The sequence below is a fragment of the Peromyscus californicus genome, unplaced genomic scaffold, assembly GCF_007827085.1.
Source record: "Peromyscus californicus insignis strain IS unplaced genomic scaffold, ASM782708v3 Scaffold_7__1_contigs__length_154581171, whole genome shotgun sequence".
NCBI lineage: Eukaryota > Metazoa > Chordata > Mammalia > Rodentia > Cricetidae > Peromyscus > Peromyscus californicus.
Window position 1 is genome coordinate 128840748 of NW_026294595.1, and position 27065 is coordinate 128867812.

The 27065-nt window shown below is 53.8% G+C and overlaps 5 protein-coding genes across 8 annotated transcripts in view; 3 read left to right on the top strand and 2 right to left on the bottom strand.

The window, feature by feature from the left end:
- Window positions 1-4777, top strand: part of Cbfa2t2 (CBFA2/RUNX1 partner transcriptional co-repressor 2) — a 112322-nt gene extending 107545 nt beyond the window's left edge. Inside the window, exon 11 of the mRNA XM_052726152.1 lies at window positions 4652-4777. Within this exon, the coding sequence (XP_052582112.1) occupies window positions 4652-4657 (6 nt within the window). The 3' untranslated portion in view covers window positions 4658-4777. The remainder of the gene's footprint in view (window positions 1-4651) is intronic.
- Window positions 1220-16089, bottom strand: Necab3 (N-terminal EF-hand calcium binding protein 3). 3 transcript variants are annotated; one of them, XM_052726154.1, is made up of 13 exons: window positions 15924-16087; window positions 14237-14261; window positions 12829-12937; window positions 12158-12183; window positions 11889-11986; window positions 4333-4469; window positions 3954-4072; window positions 3733-3812; window positions 3577-3630; window positions 3117-3229; window positions 2791-2868; window positions 2070-2161; window positions 1220-1973 (listed from the first exon to the last, which is right to left on the bottom strand). In XM_052726154.1, the coding sequence occupies exons 1-13, from the start codon at window positions 16023-16025 to the stop codon at window positions 1945-1947; spliced, it is 1062 nt and encodes a 353-aa protein (XP_052582114.1). In that variant the 5' UTR covers window positions 16026-16087; the 3' UTR covers window positions 1220-1944. The 3 variants fall into 3 exon arrangements, with proteins under 3 accessions (XP_052582114.1, XP_052582113.1, XP_052582115.1); XM_052726153.1 differs by having other exon boundaries at window positions 3577-3812; window positions 15924-16089; XM_052726155.1 differs by lacking the exons at window positions 14237-14261; window positions 15924-16087 and adding an exon at window positions 12528-12670 and having other exon boundaries at window positions 12829-12922.
- CUNH20orf144 (chromosome unknown C20orf144 homolog) lies at window positions 5985-7024 on the top strand. The gene is made up of 3 exons (XM_052726158.1): window positions 5985-6117; window positions 6382-6434; window positions 6617-7024. Exons 1-3 carry the CDS (start codon window positions 5988-5990, stop codon window positions 7022-7024), a joined length of 591 nt encoding a protein of 196 aa, XP_052582118.1. The 5' UTR covers window positions 5985-5987.
- Actl10 (actin like 10) lies at window positions 7056-11873 on the top strand. Its single transcript, XM_052726156.1, has one exon. The coding sequence runs from the start codon at window positions 9459-9461 to the stop codon at window positions 10461-10463; it is 1005 nt and encodes a 334-aa protein (XP_052582116.1). The 5' UTR covers window positions 7056-9458; the 3' UTR covers window positions 10464-11873.
- Window positions 16090-16518: 429 nt separating the features above from the next.
- On the bottom strand, window positions 16519-26751 carry E2f1 (E2F transcription factor 1). 2 transcript variants are annotated; one of them, XM_052725325.1, is made up of 7 exons: window positions 26497-26751; window positions 21401-21491; window positions 20865-21084; window positions 20034-20186; window positions 18403-18517; window positions 18089-18308; window positions 16519-17990 (listed from the first exon to the last, which is right to left on the bottom strand). In XM_052725325.1, the coding sequence occupies exons 1-7, from the start codon at window positions 26749-26751 to the stop codon at window positions 17743-17745; spliced, it is 1302 nt and encodes a 433-aa protein (XP_052581285.1). In that variant the 3' UTR covers window positions 16519-17742. The 2 variants fall into 2 exon arrangements, with proteins under 2 accessions (XP_052581285.1, XP_052581286.1); XM_052725326.1 differs by lacking the exon at window positions 26497-26751 and adding an exon at window positions 25805-26086.
- Window positions 26752-27065: the final 314 nt, after the last annotated feature.

Genomic DNA, 27065 nt, shown 5'->3' on the forward strand with positions numbered 1-27065 from the left:
CAAGTTCCAGATCACTGAGACACATTGTCTTTAAAAAAATATTAAACTAGAACCTGAGGAAGCACACCCGAGGTTGTCCTCTGGCCAATACATGCACACAACACACAACACACAGACGGTGATGGGGTTTGGTGATGTAGGTTTTTCCTTTGTTGTTCTGTGGATCCCAAGGCTTGTCCACTGCAGGCATGCTGTTGCCGCTCATGCCTTAGTTGTGGGGGTTTGTTATTACTGTTGGTTTGGGGGGGCTGAGACAGGGATCATTCCTCACACACTGGTTCCCTCTCGAAGGAGACACTGAAACCACAGTGTGGGTAACAAACCTCCCCAAGGAGGCCCAGGGCCCATGTGGAACAGACACTGGTAGCACATTCTGGAGCCTGCTGGGTTCAGGTGCTAGCCCCAAGGCATCCAGGACTCTGCTGAGGCCACTAGGGAGAACCACAGAAAAGACAATGCCTGGAGGCCAGATCTGCACTCTTGCCTGCAGGGATGCTTTTCTGGCCACATCTTTCATCCAGCAAGGATCTGGCAGTCAGGGACATGGATAAAGCAGCATTAAGACCCTGGCCACCAGCCTTGGCTTCAAACCTACTGCAGCTTCCACAGTGAAGCTCCTTTAAGGGCCCTGCCTCCTCAGCTGTACCCCAGGCTTCTGCCTTTCCCCTGGTCTCGGTATCCCTCGTTTGGCTTTTCTTGGTTAACTAGAGTTGCCTCTCAGAGCTTGGGATCCTCACATGTGAGACAGGTGACATCCATTCCGTGCTCTTGTGGTACCATGCTCCTTCCTGTAGAGCATCACTTAAGGTGTTCCGTTAGTTACTTCTCAGTCTTGTCCTGTAGGAGTTCCTCTGCCTTGCTATGGCTGGTAGGATTCCTGGATATGCTATTAGGAGACAGTGGTGAGGACAGGCCAGCTTGGCAGGTTCTGGCATGAGATAGGTCCATTCAGGAATCCAGCCTGCTCTTAGGAACACCGAGAAGGCTCTGTAGGGTGGAGCTGAGCTTGGACTTCTCATTCATCTTTCCCAGGCAGGGCTCTGGAAGCAGGATCTGGGGTGTAGCCTTGAGCTGAGAGTGATGATGAGGCTTCCTCTGCCCACGAGGCAGCTTTAGCTGGGAACCAACTGAAACTTCCCTCCCTGAGTTTCGCATTTAGGTGGCCAGGAAAGCCTGGCCTGACCAAGAGAGAAGAGAGACAGACAGACAGAGGCAACACCACAAGCGACCACCAACTTTATTGCCTCTGTGCTGGGGTCCCACACTTGGGTTCAGAGATCTCTGGGGGCAACAGGGAACTCTAGGCCCAAATTATTGCTACTCTGCAAGGTCTTCTTGGGGCTTCTCATAATGCCCTGAGAGTGGGTGGGGTGAGATCATGCAAATGATATGCAGATGACATGCAAACCAACCCAGCATCCTCCAGAGGTCTCTGGTACAGCCACTGATGCTAGAAATTCTAGGGCTGACCCAGAAGTGTGATAGACACCCAGGTTTCTACTCTACACTACGGACTGAGTTGGCCTAGCCTCAGGGGTCAAGGTTCCAGGGTTTGAGGGGGTCCCTGAGCATCAGCCCTGGTTCTGCCACTGGTTGAGGAAGAATAGAAACCTAACCCCAAAACAGCAAGCAGAAAGCAGGACACCCCTAGGCAGCCAGAGAGGGAAAGGATCTGCCTGGGTCATACAGCAAGGCAGAGGAAAAGGGGATCAGAATCTGGACTTCCTGAGTCAGACAGAAGCCCAGGTGCTTGGAAGCTACAAACAGTAAAAGAAATAAATAAGCAAGCAGCCCAGCCCCTAATCCCTGTGCTGAAACCCTCTACCAGCTGATCAGGCCCTTAGCCTGAGAATAGGCAGGCTCCTTGGTCTTAGTGCAGAGTTGACCAATGCAGAAGGTTCTAGAGTGATAGGCTGCAGAGTCACCAGCTTAAGCAGACCCAACTCAGTTATTATTCATAATCCACCAGGAGGCTGTGGGTGAGAGGTTGGGGGCTTAGGAGTTATGTGGGGGGCTGCCCCTCATGGGTCTGCCCCCAAGGCTGTTTGGAGCACAGGGGTACAGCGCACCTGGGAAGAACACAGTGGTGAGGGTGTCTGGGGCCTGCAGGTGATCGATGAGGGTGCGCTGGAAGGTCTTGCTGCAGGGCGACTGCTGGTGCCTGGAAGGGCCATGGAAGAGACAGAGGCTGCAGCCCTCTACTCTTAGATCAGTGCTCTGGGTTACCCAAGATTAGTCCTGTTGCCTGGACTCAGACACCAACCCTTCCTCTACTGGTTCTACCCTCAGTCTTCCCCCTCAGTAAAATGGGAACAAGGTACCTACATCACTAGACTACTGCAGGGACTAAATGAAGGCACCTAGCACAGGGGGCATACACTGAGTTTATGTTAGACAGGGTCTTGTTATATAGTCCAGGCTGGCCTTAAATCATTGATCCTCCTGCCTCTGCCTTTCAAGTGCTGAGATTTTAGGTTTGTGCCACCGTGGCCAACTTGTGTTATTCTATCTGTTGTTTTTGTTTGTTTGTTTGTTTTGAGACAGGGCTTTGCTGAATTTGCTTTGTAGCCCAGGCTGGCCTTGAACTCTGAGCTCTCTTGCCTCTACCTTCAGTGTTGATACAACAGGCATGCACTCAATACCTAATTTGCATTCATTTTTTACACATCTGGGACCCAGATGTGTTAGGTAAGTTATCTTAAGTTGCACAGCCAGTGAGCAGGAAAATAGGACTTGAACCCAGTTTGAACCCCTCCGGAGCCCAGTGTCAGATGTTAAACCACCACTCACCTTCTCCAGGACGCTTCATCCTCCCAGAACTCATATAGGGTGAAGGCAGCATGGTCTAGCATCCTCTGGGCAGACACACTACAGAGCCAAAGAAGGAGCCAGGCTGGACCAGGACTGTGACCACCATTGCCTACCTGCCAAGGGTCTCATGGGAGCCCTGCTCAGCGTACCCAGCTCCCCATCCCTTCCTGCTCACTCCTGCCCACCTCAGCCACCCCTAGCTGCCAAGGGTCTCATGGGAGCCCTGCTCAGCGTACCCAGCCCCCCACCCCTCCCTGCTCACTCCTGCTCACCTCAGCCACCCCACTAGCTAGTCAGGGACTCACTGCAGACAGTGGCTCTGGGCCCCTGTGAAGTTCATGTAGCAGCACAGGGCACGATGGAAATCCTGCAGGGCGTCCTCTGCCACCTGAACCTGCCTCTGCGCCACAAGGATGTGCTGGCAAGAGAGCAGCTAGTCACTGCGGTAAGCTGGCCTCAGAGTATAACCTCACCCTTCTGAGATGGTTCAGATCTGCCTGCCCCCTGTGCGATGGTCCCCACAACCACCAAGACCTCCCAGCGTCTTTGACTCCATCCTCCAGGAGAGCCATTGACCCTCTGCTGTACCACCTCCCACTGTGCCTCTACCTTCCATCCCTACCTCAGGCCTGACTTTCAGAGATACTGGTGAGAGAACAGAAAACCTAAGAAGGTCGTAGAGCAAGAACCAGAACCCAGCACCTGCCTACCAGGTCTGAGGGAGAGCCATTACCCTTCTTCATGGGTACTCCTTCCCAAGCTCACCGAGTCAGGACCCTTGGCAAGGTCCTCTTCACGCAGGGGTTCCAGCCGGGGTGCCTGCAAGGGACACAGAATATAGGCCGAGCCTCTAACATGTATTGGTGTGGACAGGCGCCACAGAAGTCCTCTCTGAGGGGCACTAGCCCGCCAGCCACGTACCTTGCATTCAAGCTGGTCTATGAGCTCCTGGAGGCGGTTGACCTGCAGCCGCCACTGCTGCTCGGCCTCTGAAGTCCACCCTGACAGGAGGACCAGGAGGACATCAGCCAGCGGCCCCTGAAGCTGGGAGTCCTCTCAGGGTGAACTGGGAACAGTGGCAGAGCAAAGCCCTGGCAGAATAGGACTCTGTGCAACCAGATCCTACCCTGCCACAAGCACACCTGTATCAGAGGATCCAGGAGACCAGGCTGGTGACCAGCTGATGCTCCTCAGGGCTCTGCGGCCTGCCCGCCGACTGCTCCGGGACCTACTCTGCACTTCCATATTTTCTCCATCCAACCTAGAAAATAGAAGATCAGCCTGCTACCCCCAGACCCATAGGGTCCTGTGCTGGGATTCCAGCACAGGACCAGGCTGAAGTGGGGCAAGACAGGTCTGCTAGGTCTTTGAAGCCCAGCCCCTAAACCACCAGCTCATGGCCTCCCTGTCCTAGAATGTGGTCTCCAGAAGGCTGGGTGGACCATGACACTGCAGAGTTTGGAATGCAGGAACAAAAAGCACTCACACACCAAACTGCAGGCCAACAGCACTCTCACGTACCGCTGACCACGGGCCTGGGCCTCCAGGGTGTCTGATGCCCCCTCCAGGGAGCTCTGTAGGGCTTGGAGCTGATTCACAGTCTCTCGAAGCAGGAATCGTGTGACAAACTGGTCCACCTTGGAGGCCTGTTCATACTCCTGTGGGCAGGGCAGAGAGGTGTGATTGAAGAAGTAGCTTACCTTGCTGTCAGCCCGTGTCTTGCTCAGTAGAGCAACAGGGAAAGTGAAAGATGCAGGGTATGCAGGCCCAGCACAAGGCTGCTAAGGCCCCTTTCCTGGTCTGGACTGGGTTTTTTGTTTTTTGTTTTTTATCCTGGCAGGTATGAAGCTGACTCATAAGGATCACAGCCTACCAGTACACTGGTTTTCCTGGATCTCAATTTCTCTTCTCTGTTAAGACTCATCCTCGTCTTTGCCACAGCCAGTGATGCTCCTGGGCACAGCCAGACAGGGTGAAGGTACAGGACAGTAAGGCCAGTTTTACACTTGGTACAAAATGATGTGTGATATGGCTTCTTTTTGACCTTCTGGACCCAAACTCACAATCTGCATATGCATTTGTTTGTTCTCTCATTATTCCATTCACCAATCTATGTAACCAACATTTACTGCATGGATTTTGCTAGACGCTACATATTGAAGACCTCCAGGTCACTGAACACACACACGCACACGCGCGCCTGAACTGACCCCGGTCCACACTGCCAGCCTCCCCTCAGTTAGTTGAAGGTAAGAGACGGGGAGGCTGACCTTGCATCTTGGGATACTCACACTCCTCAGCTGCTTTCACTTGTGCATCCATTTCTCCCACCAGACTGAACTGAGGTTCCCCTCAGGTACTTGCTACATAGGGCTAAGCCTAGTGCTCGCAGTCAGAGCTCTCAATCTGAAAAGGCCACTACTATTGTGGAACATATCGTTAGTAATCTGCCTAGCTACATACCTGGACAGTCAGGATGCCCTTAGAAGCCCTCACCCTCACCACACACCCAAACCTAAGATGGGAGTCCTGGGGAGCCATGAAGAGCCAGGCCTCGCAGCACCATCTATCATGAGCTTCATTTCTTGCCTGTCACCTGCCTTGGCTCAACCAAGATGGTACCTTCTGGACCAAACTTAAAACAAAAGGGATAGAATAGTGCCTGGTGCCTGTCCTGAAGAATGTGGGTTGTTTCCATGACATCTTTTCAGTAACTTCCCTTTGGAGGTATAAGAGGACTGATCAATTTTCTGCTGCTTTGCAACCAAAAAACCTGGTTGGCAGAACCACCCACCCCATACCAGACTCCTCCCAAGAATTTCTTTTAACCATCATAATTTGTCGGAACCATAGTTGACTCCACTTGGTATCTGGGGCCTTGAGAGGTTGAACCTTAGCCAAGGTTAAGCATCTAATTAGTGGCAGGCCAGGATTCAAATTAAAGCCACAGAAATTTCCCTCTACGCAGCTGGGAAGTTGAGACCAGAAGAGGTCACAGACAGTGAATACAGGCCAGATTCTCGGGGGAGTTCCAGCGGGGAGCAGAGCTTTGGTGTGGTGAGGTCACTTGTGAGCTCACAATGCTGTTCACTTGGTGGGGTGGGGCCAAACCGGCCCCTGGGTAGAGGGCAGGGCCGAGGCAGCATGGGCAGTGGCCTCTAGTGAACAGTCCTACCATGGGAAACAGCAGTTCCCACAAGAGGACCAAAGCACCCAGTCAGGCCAGTAAGGACAGGCCGCCTGGCATGGAGAAGGCCCGTCACAAGCAGTTCTTCAGCCACCTCAAGCGGAAGAAGCCAAGTGTGAGTATGGGGAGGCCCGAAGGGATGGTGGGTGCTAGAGTCTGTGCCTTTAGACCCAGGGGCATGAGAGGGGTTAGAGAATCTCTTTAGAGGAGGAGGGTCCCTAAGCCCGTATAGGGGTCCCAGAAGAAAGAGCAGAAGGTGGGGCTCTCTTAACCATGGGTCAGGCATAGGTGTTGCTGGGACCACAGACATGGAATATCCTTTACTCCCTCTCTCCAGCCCACAGCTTCACAACACGTCACTTTCCCCTTCTTTCAATGGCGAGAGGCCCCTGACTCCGCCCGGGTGGGTGAGAACACCCGCATCAAGACTGGGAAAGTACGCAGTGGATCGGCCTAGGGTGGACGATGGGTTCCTGTGAGGAGGCAGGGTCCCGGGGTGCGGGGTGAACGGCCCTGAAGGCACCGTGGGGTTCGGGAGGTTGGGTCTTCCAGAGGCGCGGGAGTGGCTTCAGACCCTGCCAGGGCGAGTTCTTCCCCCTCAAACCCGCCCACCCCCAGACCAAGATCGTACTGCTTTTCCCGCTGGATAAGCGGCCACAGCTGGCCGAGGCAGCAGCGGGCCGGTATGTGCGGCCCGGTCGGCCGGCTGAGGATGCGCTCGGCGCCCCGACATGCTTCCCAGCGGTGGCGCCCATGCTGCGTGGGGCAGGCGACGGCGTGGACAGGCGCGAAGGCGCGCGCGCGCGGGAGATGAAAAGGATCCTGGTGCTGCTGCTGCAGCTGGACGCGCGGCTGCAGGAGGAAGGGCGTCGCGGGGCAGGCGGGCGGGGGGGCGGGGCCAAGGCCCCGCAGGGCTGGCAGCCGCTGTATGCGCATCTGCTGACCCACCACGAAGCCTGCGGTGAAGGCGATCCTCGCGAGGAGCAGCCGCGCAAGCGGCGCCGCTGCCCTCGCCCGCGGCCCTGAGTGCCTGGCGAGGCCCCCAGTGCCAGGGCTCTGCTCAATAAAGAGCACATAGCAACCTGGGCGTCTGCCACCTCTGTCCCTGCCGTCGGATCCAGGGTCAAAGCTGAGGCCCCGGGTGAGTAGGTACTTAACACGGCCACCACCACGACCTGGAGCTAGGGCTGCTTTTAACTTATCTTTGTAGTACAAAGGTCAGCTCATGCCAGATCTACAGGCTCAAGGTGAGCTTAAATAATCTATACTTGGCTACACTTGGAAGAACCTGTTTCTAGCAAAGGCTTGAGGTCTCCCAAGGGTCCTCAACGTTCAAAAATCCCTCTTGGGTGGAGGGAGGGTCCCAGGCTGCTATCAGACATCATACCAGGAAGAACAGCTAGGCTGGCCAGCCATGGTGGTGTGGAACCTCAGATTCTGCCTATGGCAACACTCTCAAGAAGAGGGGTTTGAGCCTCTGGTCACTCTCTCCTGCCTGACAGTGATCAGTAACTCCCAAGCATTCAACTCCTCAAATTTTAAGATCTCTTAGTCAAAGCACTTTCCTCCCGAGGTACCCAGTTCTATTCTCTACCCCACATGTAGCCAGAAGCTTCTTCCAAACCACTAATCTGTCTAAGGCAGTTCATTCCTCCTGCTCATAGTTCCCACTGTTTCTCCACTATCCCCACTAAAGCCCAAGGCTAAAATTGGGATGTGCACTCCAGCTCCCCAGCCTGCCTTCCCTGAGCACCTCTCAGTGCTTGCCCCCTGCTCTTCCCTACTGATGTGGCACCAGTGGTCTCCAGTGTCAGGCTCACTCTTGCATCACTCCCGAGAGGAGCAGCATGCTCTGGGCAGAAGCCAGCTGCTGGCTGGATCCCACACCCAGCTTCCAGAATAGACTCTAAAGCGACCATCTCCAGTTGTAGGCCAGCTGGGGTAATATTACCACTCAAGAGGATGGGGTAGGAGAGTCTTGAGTTCAGTACAACAGATTGCTTCAGAAAATAAAAACTGAGTCTTTCCTGCCTCACACTGATGACCAACTCAGAATGCTTCCCCTGGCGCCAGAGGAAGCAGGATGAGGTCTCAGCCCACTAGACCCATAAGCCATGGACTTAAGGAAGTACTTCTGTCACTGTCCACAGGCTTGAATCATGCTGGAAAATGTGTGACCTATGCACAGCATAGTACCTATTTACTTGAGAGGTAATTGCCCTGTCGCAGGGTTCTCAGCACATGAACGCTTGGTCCAAAGTGTCTATCATCCCCTTCCCCAGGACTGTAATTAGGAACTTTAAGAGATCTTCCCAGTTAACCACAACCCTATGGTTAGATTCTTTTCCTAAGACCCATTTCGTCCTTGTGATCCAGAAAACACCCAATATCTGTGTAACCCTTATTTTAGCTTAAGTGCATCTGAGTCTTCTATGTGTAAATGGTCCTAAAGAAAATAGTCTATTCAGGAGGTGAGGCTCATTGCTACCTTTTTGGAGGAAGAAACACCACAAAGAAGGATTTGGGGCGCTGGAGAGATGGCTCAGTGGTTAAGAGCACTGGCTGCTCTTCCAGAGGTCCTGAGTTCGATTCCCAGCAACCACATGGTGGCTCACAACCATCTGTAATGAGATCTGGTGCCCTCTTCTGGCATGTAGACAGAACACTGTATACATAATAGATAAATAAATCTTAAAACAAAAACAAAAACAAAAAAAACAGAAGGATTTGGACTTGTGAAGGTTATGTGAGCTTCAGAACTTAAGGGGTCAGGCCAGACCCCCTGTGTGGCTATCAGGGCTGAGCATAAGAAGTCCTCATTGTAGCTGTAGATGTGTGGTTGAGAGCTTTCTCTTTAGAACTGAGATAGAAGGGCTGCGCATGTGGCTGGAGTACACAGATACTCCAAGCAGCATTTGGGAGGAAGAATTAACAGGCTGTGTTGGTTAGCCAGGCCCCTATTATGGGCTCCCAAATGGCGGCCACCAGCCCCATGCAGGAGGAAGGGGGTGGGGAGCACTACAAGACTGAGGTCATAATGAGCCCAATCTAAGTTCCTTTCTTCCCACCCCCACAGCCAGGTAACTCTCTAGCCAAGCTAGGTGACCTGCCAAGAGACTTCCTAGGAAGCGGGGACTCTGGGACCCTATAAGTACTGACCAAGAGGGCCACATCCCAGCTTTGGGGTGGAGCCACAAAAAGGAACCGCCACTCTAAGAGGCGGGGCCTCGTAGTCAGAGGCGGAGCTGAGAACTGAGGGCCGGTTATCTGCCCAGAAGGCCCTCAGGGCTTTGGGGCACACTGAGGCCAGAAGGTGGCGTCGGTGCACAGGACCCGCCGCGCCCACAGGCTGCCTTCATTGGACCACGTTGCGGTGGTGGTAGACCAAGGCTCGGGCTTCACCAAGGCGGGCTTCGCTGGGGAGATCCAGCCGCGTGTTGTGCTGAAGAGCTCGAGTCTGATGCCAAGTTGGGACCGGCCTGTGCTGCCCGGAGCACGGGATTGCGAGCTGGCGGGCGGCGTGGCGCGTGCACACCCCATCAAGCACGGTGTGGTGGTGGACTGGGACGCACTGGAGGGACTGTGGGAGCGCCTAATGGTGGGATGCCTGCAGGTTCGCCCCGAGCAGTGGCCTGTGCTGGTGAGCGACTCACCATCAGCACCACCCGAGGGCAGAGAGAAGGTGGCTGAACTGCTGTTCGAGGCCCTGACAGTACCCGCGTGCCACATGGCCAGCACGGCACTGCTGGCACTCTGCTCTACCGGAGCGTTCAGTGGGCTGGCTGTGGAGGCGGGCGCAGGCGTGTGCCACGCCACACCCGTCTACGCAGGTCACTCATGGCACAATGCCACCTTCCGTCTGAACGTGGCAGGCAGCACCCTGTCGCGCTACTTTCGAGACCTGCTGGTGACAGCATCTCCTGATCTTCCCCTGCAGGCTCTGCCCCGCAAGACCGTTACACAGCTCAAGAAACGCTGCTGCTATGTGTCCCTGGATTTCCAGGGTGATATCTGTGACCCTGCCCGCCACCAGAGGGCCTGTTTTTGCCTGGGCAATGGCTGCTACGTGCACCTCGGCAGCGAGCGCTTCCGCTGCCCTGAACCCCTCTTCCAGCCAAGTCTCCTAGGCCACCCGGAGCCAGGACTGCCCACGCTGGCCTTCCAGGCACTGCAGAAGATACCCACAACGCTGCGGACACGGCTGGCCAGTACGGTGGTGCTGGCTGGTGGCTCCACCCTTTTCCCCGGCTTTGTGGAGCGCATGAATCTGGAGCTAAAGGAACAGTGCCGGAGGCACGGGTCCCGCGCCTTGCAGCCCTGCCTGGTGGCTCAGCCTGGGCGGGGCACAGCTGTGTGGACTGGAGGTTCCATGATGGCCTCCTTGCACTCCCTTCAGTGCCGCTGGATGACTCGGGCCATGTACGAGGAGTATGGCCCCTTTCTGGTGCGAGAAGTGTTCGACTGAGTTGTCTACGGAAGTAGAATGGATGGTGCCACCAGGGGTACTGCAGGAACAGAGGCGGCAGTGCTGTCCTCACATGGAGAGTCGGATAAACAGATTGAAGTGTTTGCAGCTGCCGGGGTTATATGTGGATGGGCTGCCCTTTGCCCGCTGGGGGCCAACACTGACCCTCATTTTGCTTTCATTTCATACCCAAACCACCAGTTCAGAGAAGGTCAGTCCAGCAGGGCCAGGCTCAAAGACCAACACTTGAAATAACTCTTACATGAGGAAACGAGAAGCCTGTCCCTAGCTGTGTGCTCAGGTGATCCTTGAAGCTCTCAATTTTCCCTTGTCTGTAGAAAGTGGGGTCACAGGGCAGTGATTAGCATGTGCAAGATCTTAGGGTCTATCCTCACGTACCAAAACAAAAACAAAAACAACAAAACGGATAGTGAGGTAAGGCCCCAGACCTGTTCACCACCCCCAGAAGGGGGAGCAGTTTCTCTCTAGTTTTTGAGACAGGATCTCAACTATATGCCCAGGCTGGGTTCAGTCTCAAGTTCTCCTGCCTCTTCCAAGTGTTGGGGTTAAAAGTGTAAGCTTCTACCAGACAGTGGTGCCGCATGCCTTTAATCTCAAGCACTCAGGAGACAGAGGCGGGTGGTTCTCTGTGAGTTCAAGGCCAGCCTGGTCTACAGAGCAAGTTCCAAGACAGCCAGGGCTACATAGAGAAACCATCTCCAAAAAGAAGAAAGTATAAGCTAATACCTAATCCTGGCAGAGACGGTTCTTAACACATAAAGGGAGGGGTTTTTGTTTTGTTTTGTTTTGTTTTTTTGGTTTGTTTTGGTTTTGGTCACTAAGGGTCTGGAGCCCTGGCTGTCAATAATTGTTTACACAGGTTATAATATAGGCCAACAAACTGGTAGGCATATATATACACACCTGCCTTCTAACATGTCCTGAGGTTAGGCCCTGCCTCATAGGCTCCATGCACCTGTGGACATGTCTGCACTCATCTGTGTCCTAGCCCATGCCTGCTAGATCTTGGCTTGAGAGCTCCCAGCAATTACATCAGGCCAACAAAAACCTTCTATGTTGGCTGAATTGTTTTGGGTACTGGGAACAGAGCAAAGAACAAAACACTAGATCTCTGCCTTTTCCTCCCCCAACAGGGTCTCACTCTAGCCAGGCTGGCCTGAAACTGACAGCCACTGTCTCCTGAGTATTAGATTACAGGTGTGAGCCACCATGACCCACTAATTGTTCGTTATCACCTCTGGCTTATAGATGAAGAAACTGCGGATCAGGGAGTAAAGGGTAGCCATTAAGTGGGAAGACCAGAATCTGAACCCAAGCTCCATTTCCACAGCCCTGAGCCACGGCAGGAAAGAGTCGCACCGAGCCATCATTTCAGGTTCCCCATAGGCCCTTCCCGGGACTTACTAGCTTTGTCGTGTCCATAGCAGTGAGCACCGCACGGTTCAGGGACTCCAGTGCAGCCAGCACAGGCCGATAGACACCCAGGTGTTTGGAGAAATAGTCTGTAGGCAGAAAAGGTGCTGGAGGGATCCAGCCCACACCATCCCTCCAGCCTGGAATTCTTCAGCTGCCCCGGCCTTCCTGTCCCGTGAAACTAGCCCCCCGTAAAGCATCCCTTACCACACCCACCTGCCCAGGGGCTGGGACACAAGGGCCAGCATAGGCCTACTCACCACACAGTTTCTCTGTTTCTAAATTGCTGTGAGGGAAAGAGAAAACATCCTTCAGACTCTCAGAACCTGCGCCTGGTGAACTGAATATAGATGCCCGTGTCCCTGTCCCTTTTACTCAGCCTGACATGGTGTCTCTTTGGTGGGGGAGGGGGCAGAGGCACTTCAAAGGGTCAGGCCTTTGAAGCCTTGAGTGCTGATCTAGTCGGGGATACATACACTAAGGAGAAGGGCGGGGAGGGGAGAGGAAGGGGGAAGGAGCAGCTGTGCATGTTCATGGTGTGTGTGTCCCCAGGCAAAGAAGCAGGGAAGAAGGGTACACTTGAACCAGATGTGTGTATATGGACACGTGGGAAGATGTGTATTCCTGCACCTGCATCCACAGGAGGAGGCAGGCAGAACCCAGCTGTCCTCAGACATCCTCTGCATGGGAATGGAAGGGCTGATCACGGGTGGTGACTCAAGCCTGGTTATTCTGGGGTCCCAGCTGGAAGCAGTGTAGCAACAAGGCTGGAGCTGAAGAAGGTGTAGGTGGGTGGATAAAGTTGGCACTGGGCCCTGGCGTCTTTCCCCACCCCCTGGCCTCCGGAAGGAGCCATGACAGCAGGGAACACAGTGGGTTGGGACACCCTGGCCAGGCACTGCGCAGCAAGCCACCCCTCTATTGTACTCACTCGGTGAGATGCCCATCGATGCCACTGAACAGTTCCCGCAGCTCCGCTGAGCTGAGAACCCCATCAGCAAAGTAATTCTGGAATTCTTCAAATGAGAGCTTACCATCATCTGGGGAGAGACAAGGCATGGAGTTGGTGTCCTTGAGTCCTGGCTGCATCCTGTCCCCAGATCCAGGCTCCCCAAAGGCCTGACAGCATTCACGATCACTCAGCCAGGTAGGGTTCTGACCTTAGTCCTAACCGTTTTGGACAAAAGGACAGGAGTCCCCAAAAGTATATGCTGAAGGAAACAAGGCCCACCTTGTACAGGATGCATTTGACTCAATATCAGCCAAATGGAAATACGAGTGAGCAGCTGGGACACACCAGAGCATGGCTTAGGACTTAGGGACATAGCCCCTGGTCCCATAGACTAGCCGTACCCCAGGTCACAGAGAAGCAGGTGAAGCCCTCTAACAGTGGGACTCTACAAAGCAGCAGACTGGCTCGGATGAGGATGAGCTTCCCATAATAGGGAGCATGTAAGCAGAGAGCAGAGGAACAAGATGGTTAAAGATAATGGGATTTGGTCTGAGTGATAAGCAAAGATGGGGAGGGCCAGAGTCTGCCACAGAATGCACTGAGAGCATGTGTCTTAAAATCAATGGTCCCCACCAGTCTGGAGGCTCATAAAAGGACAAACATGTGGGGATACAAGGAGGCTGAGACACGAGTCTGTAGTCCCAGGGAGGAGAAGAAAAGTGGAGGTTGAATGGGTGCCCCACCACCTACTCCAGGGAGCCTAGGGTGATGTATCACACAGATCTGTATCCCAGACCCACCAATTAAAGGCTTAGACAATTGCTGGGCAGTGGTGGCGCACGCCTTTAATCCCAGCACTCGGGAGGCAGAGGCAGGCGGATCTCCGTGAGTTCAAGGCCAGCCTGGTCTACAGAGCGAGATCCAGGAAAGGCGCAAAGTTACACATAGAAACCCTGTCTCGACAAAACCAAAAAAAAAAAAAAAGAAAGAAAAGAAAAAGAAAAAGAAAGGCTTAGACAACTGATACTCTTCTCTGAGCCTCTCTTCCTTTGCCTGTGAGGTGGAATGAGGAATTCCCACCTAGCAAGCTGTTGTAAGGACATCACAAGGTCTTGTGCAAGCACCCATCACTGAGCTAAAGTACTGCTTAATATAAGCCCCCACCTCTAGGTTCAGGTCAAACCACGTTTCCCTGCTCCCTATTCTGCACACCATCTGTTCTCCAGGCAGTGTCCCTTGTTTGACCTCCCATTTGAGGGTCTCAAGACTTCACTCTGGGCTGTACCTCCAAGTCCCTAGCTCTGCTACCCTGCCTCACCCCACACACACACACACACACACACACACACACACGGTGTGGGACCCAAGGGGAAGAAGCCGCACTCACCATTCTTGTCTGCTCTGCGAAAAACCTAGGGGACAAAGGGAAATGAGTGGGTATTGTGAGTGGAGCCAGAGAGGTAGAAGTCCCCCTCCCAGGCCAATGGGGCCCCAGCTGGCCAGCCAGCTCCCCTGCATCGCCTTCCTCCTGCTTAGGGCAGTCCTGCAGGAGTCTCCAGCAAGGTAGCACAGGAAGCTGGCACATCAAGTCCTAATGCTGGCTCCCTCCTGCTGAGGCGGCTTCACGGTGGGTGGGTGGGTGCTCCTGGACAGCTCTCTATCCCACAGCTGGAGTCTAGCCTGAGTTCGCTCTGATGTATCAGCCTTTGGCATGGTCCCAGCTTGAGGAAGCCTGGACAGATGGACCAATTTCCATCCTGAGGAGCCATGGAAGCCTCATCAGACCCGAACCCCGACTCTTCTGTGTGTCCTCCCATAGTCCACTCCGTTCTCCATCCACCCTCACTAAACAGGCGCTTCCCTTGTGCCTGTTGAAGGCTGGCAGGCAGTGGCTACCCCTCTGTGGGTGCTTTGGTTTTCCCACTAGTAGTGAGGGAGTAGCCTGAGTTTAACCCTTTCAAAGCTCGGGAAGAGGCCATCTCATCATAAAGACCGGGCATCTGGGCATGCACGTTTGTGTGAGGGGCAGGGAGGGCGGCAAGGGTCAGCAGATTTTGTTCATAGAGGCAGTGATAAAGCAGGTATAGCAGCACACTCAAGTTCCTGCCCCTTCTAGGATCCAGCTCTCCAAAGCAGCCAAGCAAGGGGCATCAAGTTCAAGGCCTGGGCAGAACCCCCACTGGCCAGGGGCCTGGCTGCTGAACTCTCCACCCAAGTCCCTCAGAGTCACTGGTCTAGACAACTAATGTAACCCTTAGGCTGACTCAGAGAAGGCCTGCTACTAGATTGGGATCACACAGCAGCTCAGTATGGCCTGGCTGGGGTAAGTGGAATGGGGGTGGGACAGGAGAGCTAAGCTTGGAATAAAGACAATTTCATCCACATCCTACTGTGCCCCCTGACTCCATTTGTGACCTGGAACATGTCTCCTCAAGCCTGAAGGACCGTGGTCAAGGTGCTGAGTCACTAGGGCATTGGGGAGGGGGCACAACCCTGGCAAGGACCTCTGGAGTAGGGGCAGGAGAGGGCCAGGACTGGCTGAGCACATCAGTAAAAGGTTTAAAAAAAAAAAAAAAAAAAGGTGGGGTGGGGGGGCTCAGAGCCGTGGCTGAGTCAGGTCAGGATGCTCTAGCCATACAAGGGGGCTTCAACGCTGCCACCTGCTGCCCATGAGAGGAGTCCCTTACCAACTGTAGGACTCTGCCACCCTCGGGGTCAGGCCTGAGGCTTCTGGGGCAGGACAGAGCTCCTTCTAGGTCCAGAGGTTCCCATGGCCCATCAGCCCAGCAGGGGCTGCAATGGAGCAGGTCAGTGATGTCTGCTGTGTGTTGACAGCCCCTAGCCCCACTGGGCACATTTGGGGTGGAAGACAGTAACACTATTGTGGAGACAAGGAGAGACACGGAGCGGCACACAGTATGAGGAACACAAAGGCAGGGGGATGAGAATAGCAGGGTCACAGATAATCTGGGAGAGGGACTGAAGCCGAACCAAACAGATGTGGAGCGAGAGACAGAGACACGGAGGACAGATACTTGGGGAGCCCCGCACCCGCCCACCGGAGCCCTACTCACATCCTGGAAAAGCGCGTGTCCCGCGGCGGGCGCGGGGTGTCGTGGCGGCTGGGGCGCGGGTGGCCGGAGCAAGCACACAGCGAGCAACCCAGCGCACGCCATGGCTCGGAGGCTTGCAAGGCTGCGGGTTGCGGTTCCCAGGCCGCCTAGGCTGGCTGGGGGCGGGGCGCGCGCCCATTGGCCCAAGCATGGCCCCGCCCCCACCTGGCCTCGGTTTCCCTGCCTGGAAGAGGCTTCCAAAAGGGGTGGAGTAAGGAGCCATCCCAGGGGTTACTTGGCAATGACAGCCTTGCAGGAGCTCTACAGGACCAGGCGCTCCACGCAGTCTGGTGTGGGCAGTCAAAGCTCTAAGTGCAGGAGCCATTAACAGGTCAAACCTACAAGCTCGTCACCTCTGGGCCAAAGGAATTGTAAATGCTTTGCTCAAAGGACTTAGGGTTTAATGCACTCATGGATTCCCAGTCACCGCTCCCTTCTCCCAGATCTCAGCCCCATCACCTCTTCCAAGAAACTTTGGTTTTCTCACTTGTAAAACAGTCCCAGACCACATGCTGCAGGTACAGCGAGACACACACACAAAAGCATCTGACACAAATACAGTTCACTGTGTGTTGCATCTTTACTAGTGCTCAGAAATGTCCGGAAGGCGCACAGCAAGCCGACTCTAACACTCCCTTTTCTGCACTTAGATAATATGCATGACTTCCTACCAGTCACTGGGTCAGTTTTCTTCCTCTCAAGTGGTTACATACAGAAAGGAAATTAAATCAGATAGGAACAGGGAACTGAGCATTCCCTTTGACCCTAGCCTCACATCGGCATAGAGTCCCAAACCCAGCCCTAACACCATCAAAATATTTATTAAAACCAAAGCAGGAGGGAACAGAACTGTTAAGAAACAAATCAAAGTGCAGTTTGGAGGGTGGGGAGGACAATGGAGGTGCACTCCGACCACTAAGGGGCCCACACCCACCCTCCTGTCCACCGTGTCAGTGAAGGCCCTCACCCACTTTTTCCAACTCAAATCCACATGGGTGCAGCTAGGGTGCTGGTACAACCTCCTAAAAGGGGACCATCTCTCCAACCCATCCACAGTTGTCAGTCTGTTCCCCGCCTCCCGCTTTCCCAATAAATAAACTGCTTGGGCCTCAGTTCCTTTGGGGTTGGGCAAAGGGGGGGAAAACCCAGTTTAGGGGACCCTGCCCTTGCTTCAGAGTACAGGAAGTTGGGGCATTAGCCCCATATCCCTCCCACCCTTAGCTTATTCCCCAGGCTTGCCAGAGGCCTCGATAAATAAATAAACGCTCCATTAAAGCTTCGATCGGAAAACCTTTAAGCAGTGCTCTTGCTGCCCTGCAAACCCAGCCAGCCAAGCTGCCCCACCTGGCCTGGCTGACACACAGGATTCTGGGAGCAGGCAGTCACCCTGGGCCTCACAGGGCCTCTGCAGCAAGGACACCAAAAGTGCAGTTAGAGCCCAACCCCACCCCAATGCGCACACATGAATTCATGCACACGTGGACACACCAGGATGTGTCTGCAGCACACATACAGATGTGTTCACCTTCATTCCCCGGTACACACATGTACACACGTACACACATACACACACACACACACACATCCCATACAAAATCCTTCCCCTTTTGGTCTGCTCAATCTGGCAGCAGCCAAACCCCAGAGCTAGAAGCTACTGCACGGAGAAGAGGGTATGAATCGTGCTTTTCCAATGAGGCAGGAAGGATGGCCCAGGGCAGGAGGCTCCAAAGCTGCAGCCAGGGTGGGGCATCTCCAGACGCCCAGGCTCCCTAGGCTTCTGTCAGAAATCCAGAGGGGTCAGGTCCCCAAAGTCACAGTCAAAGAGATCTCTGATGCCTTCACCCTCCTCTAGGCCAAAGTGGTAGTCAAGGGCTTCATGGGGTGGGGAAAGGCTGATGAACTCCCCAGGGAGGAGTCCAGAGAAGTCTTCTCGAACATGCTCCAGGAGTGAGTCAGCAGCCACCAGCGGTGACAGATGGTCTTCTTCCATGGGGGTCCTCAGGCTGCCCATCCGTGACAATACTGGTTCTGGGGAAAGCAGGCATTACAGGTTGGAGAGGGTCTGGCAGGAAAGGAGCTGCCATGACTACCTGCCCAAATGGGAGAACAGGACCTGCCCTACCTACCTTGTTCCAGGCCTAGCAGGGACTGGCTGGGATCCAAGGACGGGGATGTGGAGGGAGGTGATGGTGGAGGCCCTGCAGTGCCAGGCTCAGGAGTCCGGTCCTCCCCAGACGATGTCTCCTGGCACGGGGTCCTCCCAGGGCTGATCCCCCCTGCACTCTCCTCAGGGCACAGGAAAACATCGATGGGGCCTTGTTTGCTCTTGAGAGAGATCTGAAACGTCTGGGTGGAGGCAGCAAGCAGGGTAAACTGAGGCCCAGGTGACCATCAGCCCAGCCCACCCTGTCTTGATCAGGCCTGGGGTCACGATTCTCACCTCCGCAGAGTCCACAGCTTGTAGTTGGGTCTCAGGAGGGGCTTTGATCACTATGACCATCTGTTCTGCAGGGTCCGCTATGCTACGGAGGTCCTGGCAGGTCACATAGGCCAGGGTTGGGAGAGTCAAGGAGCATTTGACCTTTGAGGAACCCCTGACTCAGCCCACAGAGCAGGGCCCACACCTACCTAGTCACTGTCTTGACTCCTTCACAAGGCCTAGTGCTCAGAGCCTCATTCCCAAGCTTCAACTGCCACATCTATACAGTGAGACTATCTACCCATCTAATTCCAAACTAATGGTTGCCTGTGATAATTCTACATAAAATGCTCAACAGGTCTCCAGGCTGGGAGATGGAAATTGCTTTTGACAACCTTGCTGTTGTTAATCAATGGTATTCACTAAAAAAAACAAATTCTAATGAAGTTTCTTTTTGTGAATGAAAAAGTCTTAACTTTGAAGCTATAATCAGGCACTAAATCAATGACTAATGAAAGGTCTGTCATTACTGGTACTAGCTTTTCTCTTTGATGACAAGGTCTCACTGTACAGTCCAGTGGCCTGTGATTATTTTTATTGAGACAGTCTCACTACACAGCCTTGACTAGTCTTGAATATGTAGCAGTTTCTGCCTCATACCTGGTCTGGAGATTACAAGCACACACCAGAATACTGGGCTTTGCTTTGTTTTGTTGAGACAGGGTCTCATTGTGTATCCTTGGCTAGCCTGGAAGTATGTAGACCAGGTTGGCCTTGAGTTCAGAGATCTACTTGCCTCTGCCTCCAAGGGTTGTGTACTACTGGACTTTTCTGTGTATGACTGTTTTCCCGACATGTATGTGCACCACATATGTACCTCCTGCCTTCAGAGGTCAGAAGAGGACATCAGATGCACTAGGACTAGTTACAGATGGCTGTGAGCCACCATGTGGATGCAAAGAATTGAACTTGGGTCCTCTACAAGAGCAACAAGTGCTCTTAACTGCTGAGCCAACTCTCCAGTTCTGGGCTTCTTTTAAAACGTATTACTTACTTTAAAGCTTATTACTTGGTGTGTCTTTGTGTACACACGTACACATGCCACAGGGGATGTGTGTACACACATACAGTCAGAGACAGCTTGCAGGAGTTAGTTCCCTCCTTCCACTAGGGACTCAGATGGCCAAGATTGGCCAAAAGCACCTTCACTCAGCAAGCCATCTCATCAGCCCTTTCTCTTTCTTTTTCTTTCTTTCTTCCTTTTTTTTTGGTGTTTCAAGACAGTGTTTCTCTATGTAGCCCTAGCTGTCCTGGAACTTGCTCTGTAGACCAGGCTGGCCTCAAACTCACAGTGATCCACCTGCCTCTCAAGTGCTGGGATTAAAGGTGTGCACCACCACCACCCAGTTGTTTTTTTTATTATGTACAATTATGGAAATGGATATTACCATCCTCTTTTACAGATGAAACTTAGGCCCATAAAAGCCAAGTAATTTGTTCAGTGTCCTATGGTGAGTAAATGCAAAGCTAGGTCTTGTTTCCAAATCCAGAATCTTTTAGAATCCAGAGCCCTAGGTAACCTCTCTAGTCTCAGTGTGGTGCCACCACTGGCCAAGCTTGCCCACCATGTTCCCTGGCCAATGCAAGGATATCGCTGGCTGTCTGAGTCCTCAGAAAGCAGCTGCAGCTGCGTGGTACAGATGTGCATCAGGTGATCCAGCTGCTGCTCACTCTCCTGCAGTTGCTGTAGGTCCTGGGTCAGGCCTTCGAGTCGCTTACTGATCCCCACCATAGTGTGGCTGCCTCTGTGGGAAGCCGGTGAAGAGCTAGCAGTCCTCAGGCCCTCCATCCACCAGCCCTGGCACTCAAGGCAGCCTGCCACCGCCACTCTTCTGTGAGAAGTAGGCAAGCTCTTCCCCCTCTGGCTCTGCTCCCCAGCTAGGCTCCAAGTTAGACTGGCAAGGGCTTAGTAAAATGCCTGGTCTGTCAGCAAACACCTACATATCCCCACCAAGGAGCCAAGAAACCACACACATGCCATGGAATGCCACCAAGACACACCGTCAAGTGAAGAGAAACAATACAGAATGAAGAATGATCTATCAAAAACCAAGAAGGCAGGTGTACCAGAGAGGGCAGCAGGATGCCTGGGGAGAGAGGGAGGTACAAGGGGAAGTCGTAACAAAACTTAAAACATCTATAAGGCCGACCTCAGTGATGACAGCAAAAGCTGGAATGGTGGTTGCAGTGGTCCAAAAATGGGCAGCACCAGGAAAAGGAACAGGAAACCTTCAGCAGTGTGTGTGTTTACTGGATGAGACACCTCGCACAGCTATAGGGAGTTGGATCTGATAGATCTGTGTATCTATCACCCCAGGGAAGACACCTCTCCTCAGACCTTGGTTTCCCAGCTGTTAGGAATGTGAGAAGCCACTGCAGGCCTGGTCTGGCTGCCACCAGCCCAGTGACTGGTCAGTACTTACAGCCACTGGATATGATTCTTGGACTTCTTGGAAATGAGCTGGATGCCCTCCAGGACGTTGGTGATGTCATAGATGCGCCGTTTCTGCACTTTCAGTACCTCAGCTGCCCAGTTCAGGTCAACAACACCATCAGCTGAGCGGCTCAGCAGCTCCAAGAAGCGTTTGGTGGTAAGATTTAATGATGTCTCATAGCGTGACTTCTCCCCTGGAGATTTCACACCTGGGGGGCAGGGGTTAGGCTAGGCAGGGCTCCTCAAACACTCAGCCTGCCCCCAACAGGCCTGACTCCCCAGCAGTGCAGAGTGGCAGGATGAGGTGGGAGGCAAAGGGCTCCTTCCTCTTAGTCAGGCCAAGCAGAAAGGCCCTGTGGCTGCTGTCTGCCAACCAAAGCATTCCTCTGTGGCTGGGGAACTCCCCACCTCCAAGGCCCAAGGAAGTCCTGTCAGCCAGCCATTCCAGCTGCCTGCTGGGGCCCCAGAGTCTACAAGCATGCCCACCCCCAAATCTGGGCCTGAGAAGCTAGAGTCAACCAGTACCTTTCCCTGGGTGGCGGCCTCTGCCCCGGAAGGACCCACTGCTCCCAGCCAGATACTGATGGTCAGTTTCCAGATCCAGCCTCCGTTTCACCTGTAGCAGAAACACAAGAAGATGCCCAGTAACCAGGAGTGAGACTGCACAAAAGACTCAGCTAAGGGCTTGGTACCCCAGTCTTTTTTTCTCTATTAGGATGCCTAGGTATGCGAGCAGAGACAGATCCTAAGGCACACAGCATTAGGTTATCCTACCTTACAAATCATTCAAGTGCAGGACTGAAGACTGAGTTCAAGTTTTAGGTCCAACAGGTGTGGTTTTGTTTTTTTTTTTTTTGGTTGTGTGTGTGTGTGTGTGTGTGTGTGTGTGTGTGTGTGTGTGTTTGGGGTGTTTTTTTTTTAAATACATCAACAAAAAAAATCATCGCTGGAATGCTAGAGATTAAAATGAAGGCTTTGTGTATACTAACATACAATCTACCATTTAGTCTCCTCAGTTCCTACAACTCTAAGGTCTCACTATTTAACCCAGGCTGGCCTCAAACTTACTGTGTAGCCAAGGATGACCTTGAACTACTTTTCTTCCTGCCTCTATCTCCCAAATACTGGGCTTACAGGCACGCGCCACCAGGACTTCCTACTTCAGGAACTTCTTTCAAAGACAAGTGCTAACTTCCTTCCCCTTAAACACTAGCCAGAACGGACAGTGTCACTTCTGACACTGGTCACTGAGGTCCTGGAGCTCCCCGGATCAGGTGGCAAGGGGCAGGAGAAAAGCTGCTGTGCCATACCTCACGGAGCCCCAAAGATAAGCCCTACAGGCGAAGAGCTGAGAACCCCTCTAGGTTAGGAGGAACATCACAAGCTTGGAAGCAAATCTTGCAGTCTTAAGTCATGCTTTCTGATGAGGACCAGGCTAGAAGCACCAGCTGAATCTCCCCCAAGTCCTGGCCCACAGAGACTACGTAATAAGCCACCAAGGAAGGGTAGAGGTCCCCCGGGCAAGTAAGTCACTTCTCTAGTTTCTAACTCATTTACACATCTTTAACCATGGCAGCAGTTGGTGCCTGTGGACTGGCACCACCCCAATGGCTCCCTTTGCAGATTAAAGCAACCCACGTTCAAGATCGCAGTCAGGAAGTGACAGAGCCACAGTTCCTACCCAGATCTGTCTGAGAAAGACCCCAAGCTGCTCATCTCCATGCCCTCTGGTTTAGGCTAGACACGTGGAGATGGAAAGGATCCTGAAATCCCACGGACAGATAGCTCAAGCCACCCTGACGGGACCAGACTTGCTATCCTCTCGCCAGCCACAGGCCTTTCTCAACTAAACCCGCGTCCAACCTGGCCCACCACCTGTCACACTCACTTGCCAAGAATTCTACCCATAGCCATTATCACCCTCCCACTGGACAGTCCAGCTGTCCCTACACTGGTCTCCCTCCACATCTCTGCCTCAGTAAAGCCTTCCAACAGCATTCCTCACGAGAACTGCTGAGATGGACTTCTCCCAATCCCTGCCTCTAAGGCCTAGCCTATGCCTCTTCTCACACCGGCAGCTCCCTCCAGCAGGACCCTTAACAATTACTTAAGTGATATTATCCTTCTCTCTACATCGCCTCAAGCCCAACCTTTGACTACATCCATTACAAACTGCACAGAGGTGTCTGTCTTCCTGCTTACTGCCTCCACCTCAGAGAGTGTCCTTGGAGCCAATGCACCTCTGCATCACTGTCTGCCACAGGCCTCAGTGCCAATCAACATGTGTTGACCAGACTCCCTACCCTCTCACGCCAAGGAACAGGACAACCTGTCAGGAAGAGGATCACAGGCAGGCAGACATCCTATGCTGTCTGTGCAGGGCGGGGTAGTAACTGTTTCCCATACATTTCCTCACCAAAATCTTGTCTGATAGCAGAGTCTATGGTGCTCTCCATCTTGGGATAGACCTGTAGCCAGGGAGAAACCCAAGATATGCACCCCAATAGGCTGACAGAGCCCCACCCAGGAGCAAGACTCCGATATACAAACTAGCCAGGAATACCTTCTCCCCTGTATCCTGGCCCTTGCTGACCCCTAAAGGCAAGTAAGGGGCTCAAACAGATGCCTGTTTTCATCACTCCTCTCTAGAACACCCTCGCACTAGGATCCTAAAAGCCACAGGTGAAGACACTCGCTAGTGAAAATAGCTGAATGACTCAAACACCCATCCACAGGAAGGGCCACAAAAACTGTTTACTTAGCCCCTGGAACATGCAGTCTCAGTGAAGTACTGAGGCAGGCGCAGGCCAACACAGAAGCTCTCACAGACACACAAGGAAACCACTGTGACAGGTTAACACATACACGGTCCTTTCCTGGATTAAAAAATCTCAGCTGTTCTCTAATTCAGTTTCTAACAGAGTGTGCTTCAGAAACAGGAACACTTCTGTGGGAAAGCCAGGACAGACTGTTGCCTCCTCTGGGCGATGAGAATGACATTCTGTCTGAACATGGAACAGTCTCAAACAGCCCAGGCTGGCCTCCAGCATGATATGCAGCCGAGGAAAGCCTTGAACTCTTGATCCTTATATCTCTACTTTGTAAGTACTGCCATCACGCCTGGTTCACAGCTATTTTTAGAACTATTAAAAAAATCCTGAGGACTGGCAGAATGCTTCTTCAGCATACACTAAATCCCGGGTTCAATCCCCAACAGCATTAAGTAGGCAGTGACCAGCCAGGTATACACAGAATAAAAATGTCACCTCTAAAACAAGAGCCCTGAGTTACAAATGGCTTTTTATAGACCTAATGTACAATACTACATACTTCCTATAGTAAACAAGTATTACGTGTATAATGGGAAGCCTCAGCTTCTCGCTGTTACCATTTTGTAATAGGGTCTTTGTAGTGCAGCTGGCTTTGAATTCAAGAGTTGGGATCCTCATTCTTACTTGCTTAAATTGTACGATATGCCAATAAACCAAGATAGACTGTATTTTGATATATTTTTATTTAATTAACTTTTTAAGAAATTTGTGTATGAATGAGTGTATGTGAACATGTGGGCATGGGGCAGAAGACACCATCAAATCCCTTGAAGCTGGAGTTACAGGCATCTACAACCTCAATGTGGGTGCCGGGATCCAAACTCTAGTTGTCATAATAGAGCAAGTTTACTTTTAAAAATTAACTTACTTTTAAGGCAAAGTTTCACTATATAACCCTGGCTGGCCTTGAACTTGTGGCAATTCTCCTGTCTCCACTTTCCCCCTACAGGATCTACACACACACACACACACACACACACACACACACACACACACACACACACAGAGTCATGACAAGGTAGGTAGAGGTGGGCAGGCAGGGCAAAAAGGAATGTCTGAATTGCCCGGAGTTCTGTACACAGGAAGTATTCAACAAGTGCTTGCTGGGTGGAAGCCAAGCCTGAAGCTTATTTCAAGGGCTGCCCCCAAAAATGCCAGAGCAAAGTCAGTAGAGGCCAAAATCCAGATCCGCACTCCTGGCCTTTGGCTCCAGGATGTTGTCAGCCTCTCCCACAGAAAGTGTTTGCCGGCCCTTAAGTACCATGGGGGCAGGGGATCCTCAGCTACCTCTGCACCTAGCATGTAATGGGGACTCACTAAGCCAACTGGAGTGAATGGAATGTTTGGTCAAATGCAGACTACCTGTCCAGGCCCCAAGTTCCTACCTACCTGCAGGCAGGCACAGGCCCCTGGAGTATGTGGAAGGCAAGCTAGCTGACCCACCAAATATAAGCCGGCTCTCACTGGGAGGAAGGGCCATTAACAATCAGGAAATACCACTCCCTGCCTGAATGGCTGGGGAAAGTTCCACCATCTCTGGGCCTCAGCCTCCCCATCTATAAGGGTCAAAAAGGGTGGCCCACAGGGTTAAGTGGGTGATGCGCTTAGCCTGGCACACGAAACATCCTTAAAACAATGGTAGCTGCTATTGTTATTATTATTAGCATCTTGGTGATTCCGGAAGGAAGGCAGCACTGGGCACTGGGCCAAGGGGGCTATGGGCCTTCCCAAGATGCCTCAGGGACCAGCTGCCACCCACACCCCATCAGCAGTTGAACAGCTTCTACTCTGGGTAGTAGGCCCTGCCCCTCCCATTTGCTCCAAGCCCCCCGCTGAGAACCCCCCTCCTGTCTGCTCCACCCCCACAATAAAGTTGGTGGCCCACACCCTGTGCCGGCGCCCGCCCCTGCTCGGTTCCAAGTTCCAAGCTTCCACTCTCCACTGACTCAGCTGCCTTTTCTAGGCCCCCAGCCTAAACTGGTCTTGAGCTGCTTGCTGTTCAGGGATAAGTGAAGACTTTATCCAGGGATCTCCCTCCCACGTCTCCTCTCTCCAGGCACTGGAGGCCCCTTCCATAGATCTCAGGGGCCCAGCCCACCCAGTCTTCCAGAGGCTCCGGGGTCTGCCCGCCTGATGAGTAAAGTTCCATGGCAACCAGGGGCTGGAAGGGTGGCAGATGGAAGGACGTGCAGAGGAAGAGTTGCAGCAGCTGGCCCAGCACCCCGCCCCTGCAGAGAAGGCCTCCCAGTCAGGAGGCCTATCCCCAGAGGCCTGCGAGGCTAGGCCTGCACCTGGCAATCCAATATCCAGGCACTAAGGAGGGGTCTCCATCAGTCACCCTCCTTCACCTCTCTCCCCCAAGCAACCGCGCTCACTACCCAGCCCTAAGTTCTGCGCCAAGCCAACAGACATCCGTTAAAATACCAGCCCCACCACCTGCAGCTGCGTGAAGCACTTCCCTGTCTGGGCCTCAGTTCCTCCCTCCGGCAGATGGGCACGTGACAACACCCAGCTCCCAGCAGAACTGAGAATGTCGGCCGCGGTTCTAAGTGTGCCAGAGGCTGGGCGTGCACTAAGCAAGCACCAGCTGAATACACGTGAACCCCATTATCATGAACGAATCCGACGCTCTGGTGAGGAGGAACGCTGAGGCCCAGAGCAAGGCGCAGCAAACCGGGACAGGCAGTCTGTCACCGCGCGCCCCGGGGCGGAGCCCGGAGGCCCAGCCCAGGCTCCGCGCCGCCCAGCGCTGCAGCCCGCCCCTCCCCCGCCCGCGCCTAGGGTCCGTACCGGCGGGCGGCCGAGAGCGGGACGCGGGGCACTAGGCGCGGGCCGGGGTGCCTGCGGCGTGGCGAAGAGCAGCACGTCAGGGTCGCGGGGGCCGGCGGGCGGCGCGGCGGGGCCGGCGGGGACCTGCGGGGCGCCGACATCGGGCGCGGCGGAGATGATGACGATCTGCGAAGAGTCGAGCAGCCGCAGCGCGCCCGCCCCGAGCAGGGCCTCCAGCGCCGGCGCGCGCTGGCCGCCCGCGGGGGCCACGGCCATGGCGCTCACGGCCCGCGTGGCCCGGGAGGCAGGCGGCGGCGGCGGCGCGGGCCCATGGCGGCAGGCCGCGGCGAGGGCTCGATCCCGCTCCGCCCCGGCCGCCGCTGCCTGCAAAGTCCGGGCCACTTTTACGCGCCAAATCCTTTTTGCCGCGAAAGAGCCACGCGCCGCCGAGCGCCACCTCCATTGGTCGACGCGGCTGTGACGGAGGCGGCGCCGGTGGCGAACATTGGTTGCAGCGTTCGGGCCGGCGATGGAGGGCGGGACCCGGGGCGGGGCGGCCAATCCCGGGGCGGGGCGCGCGCAGGCTTTGT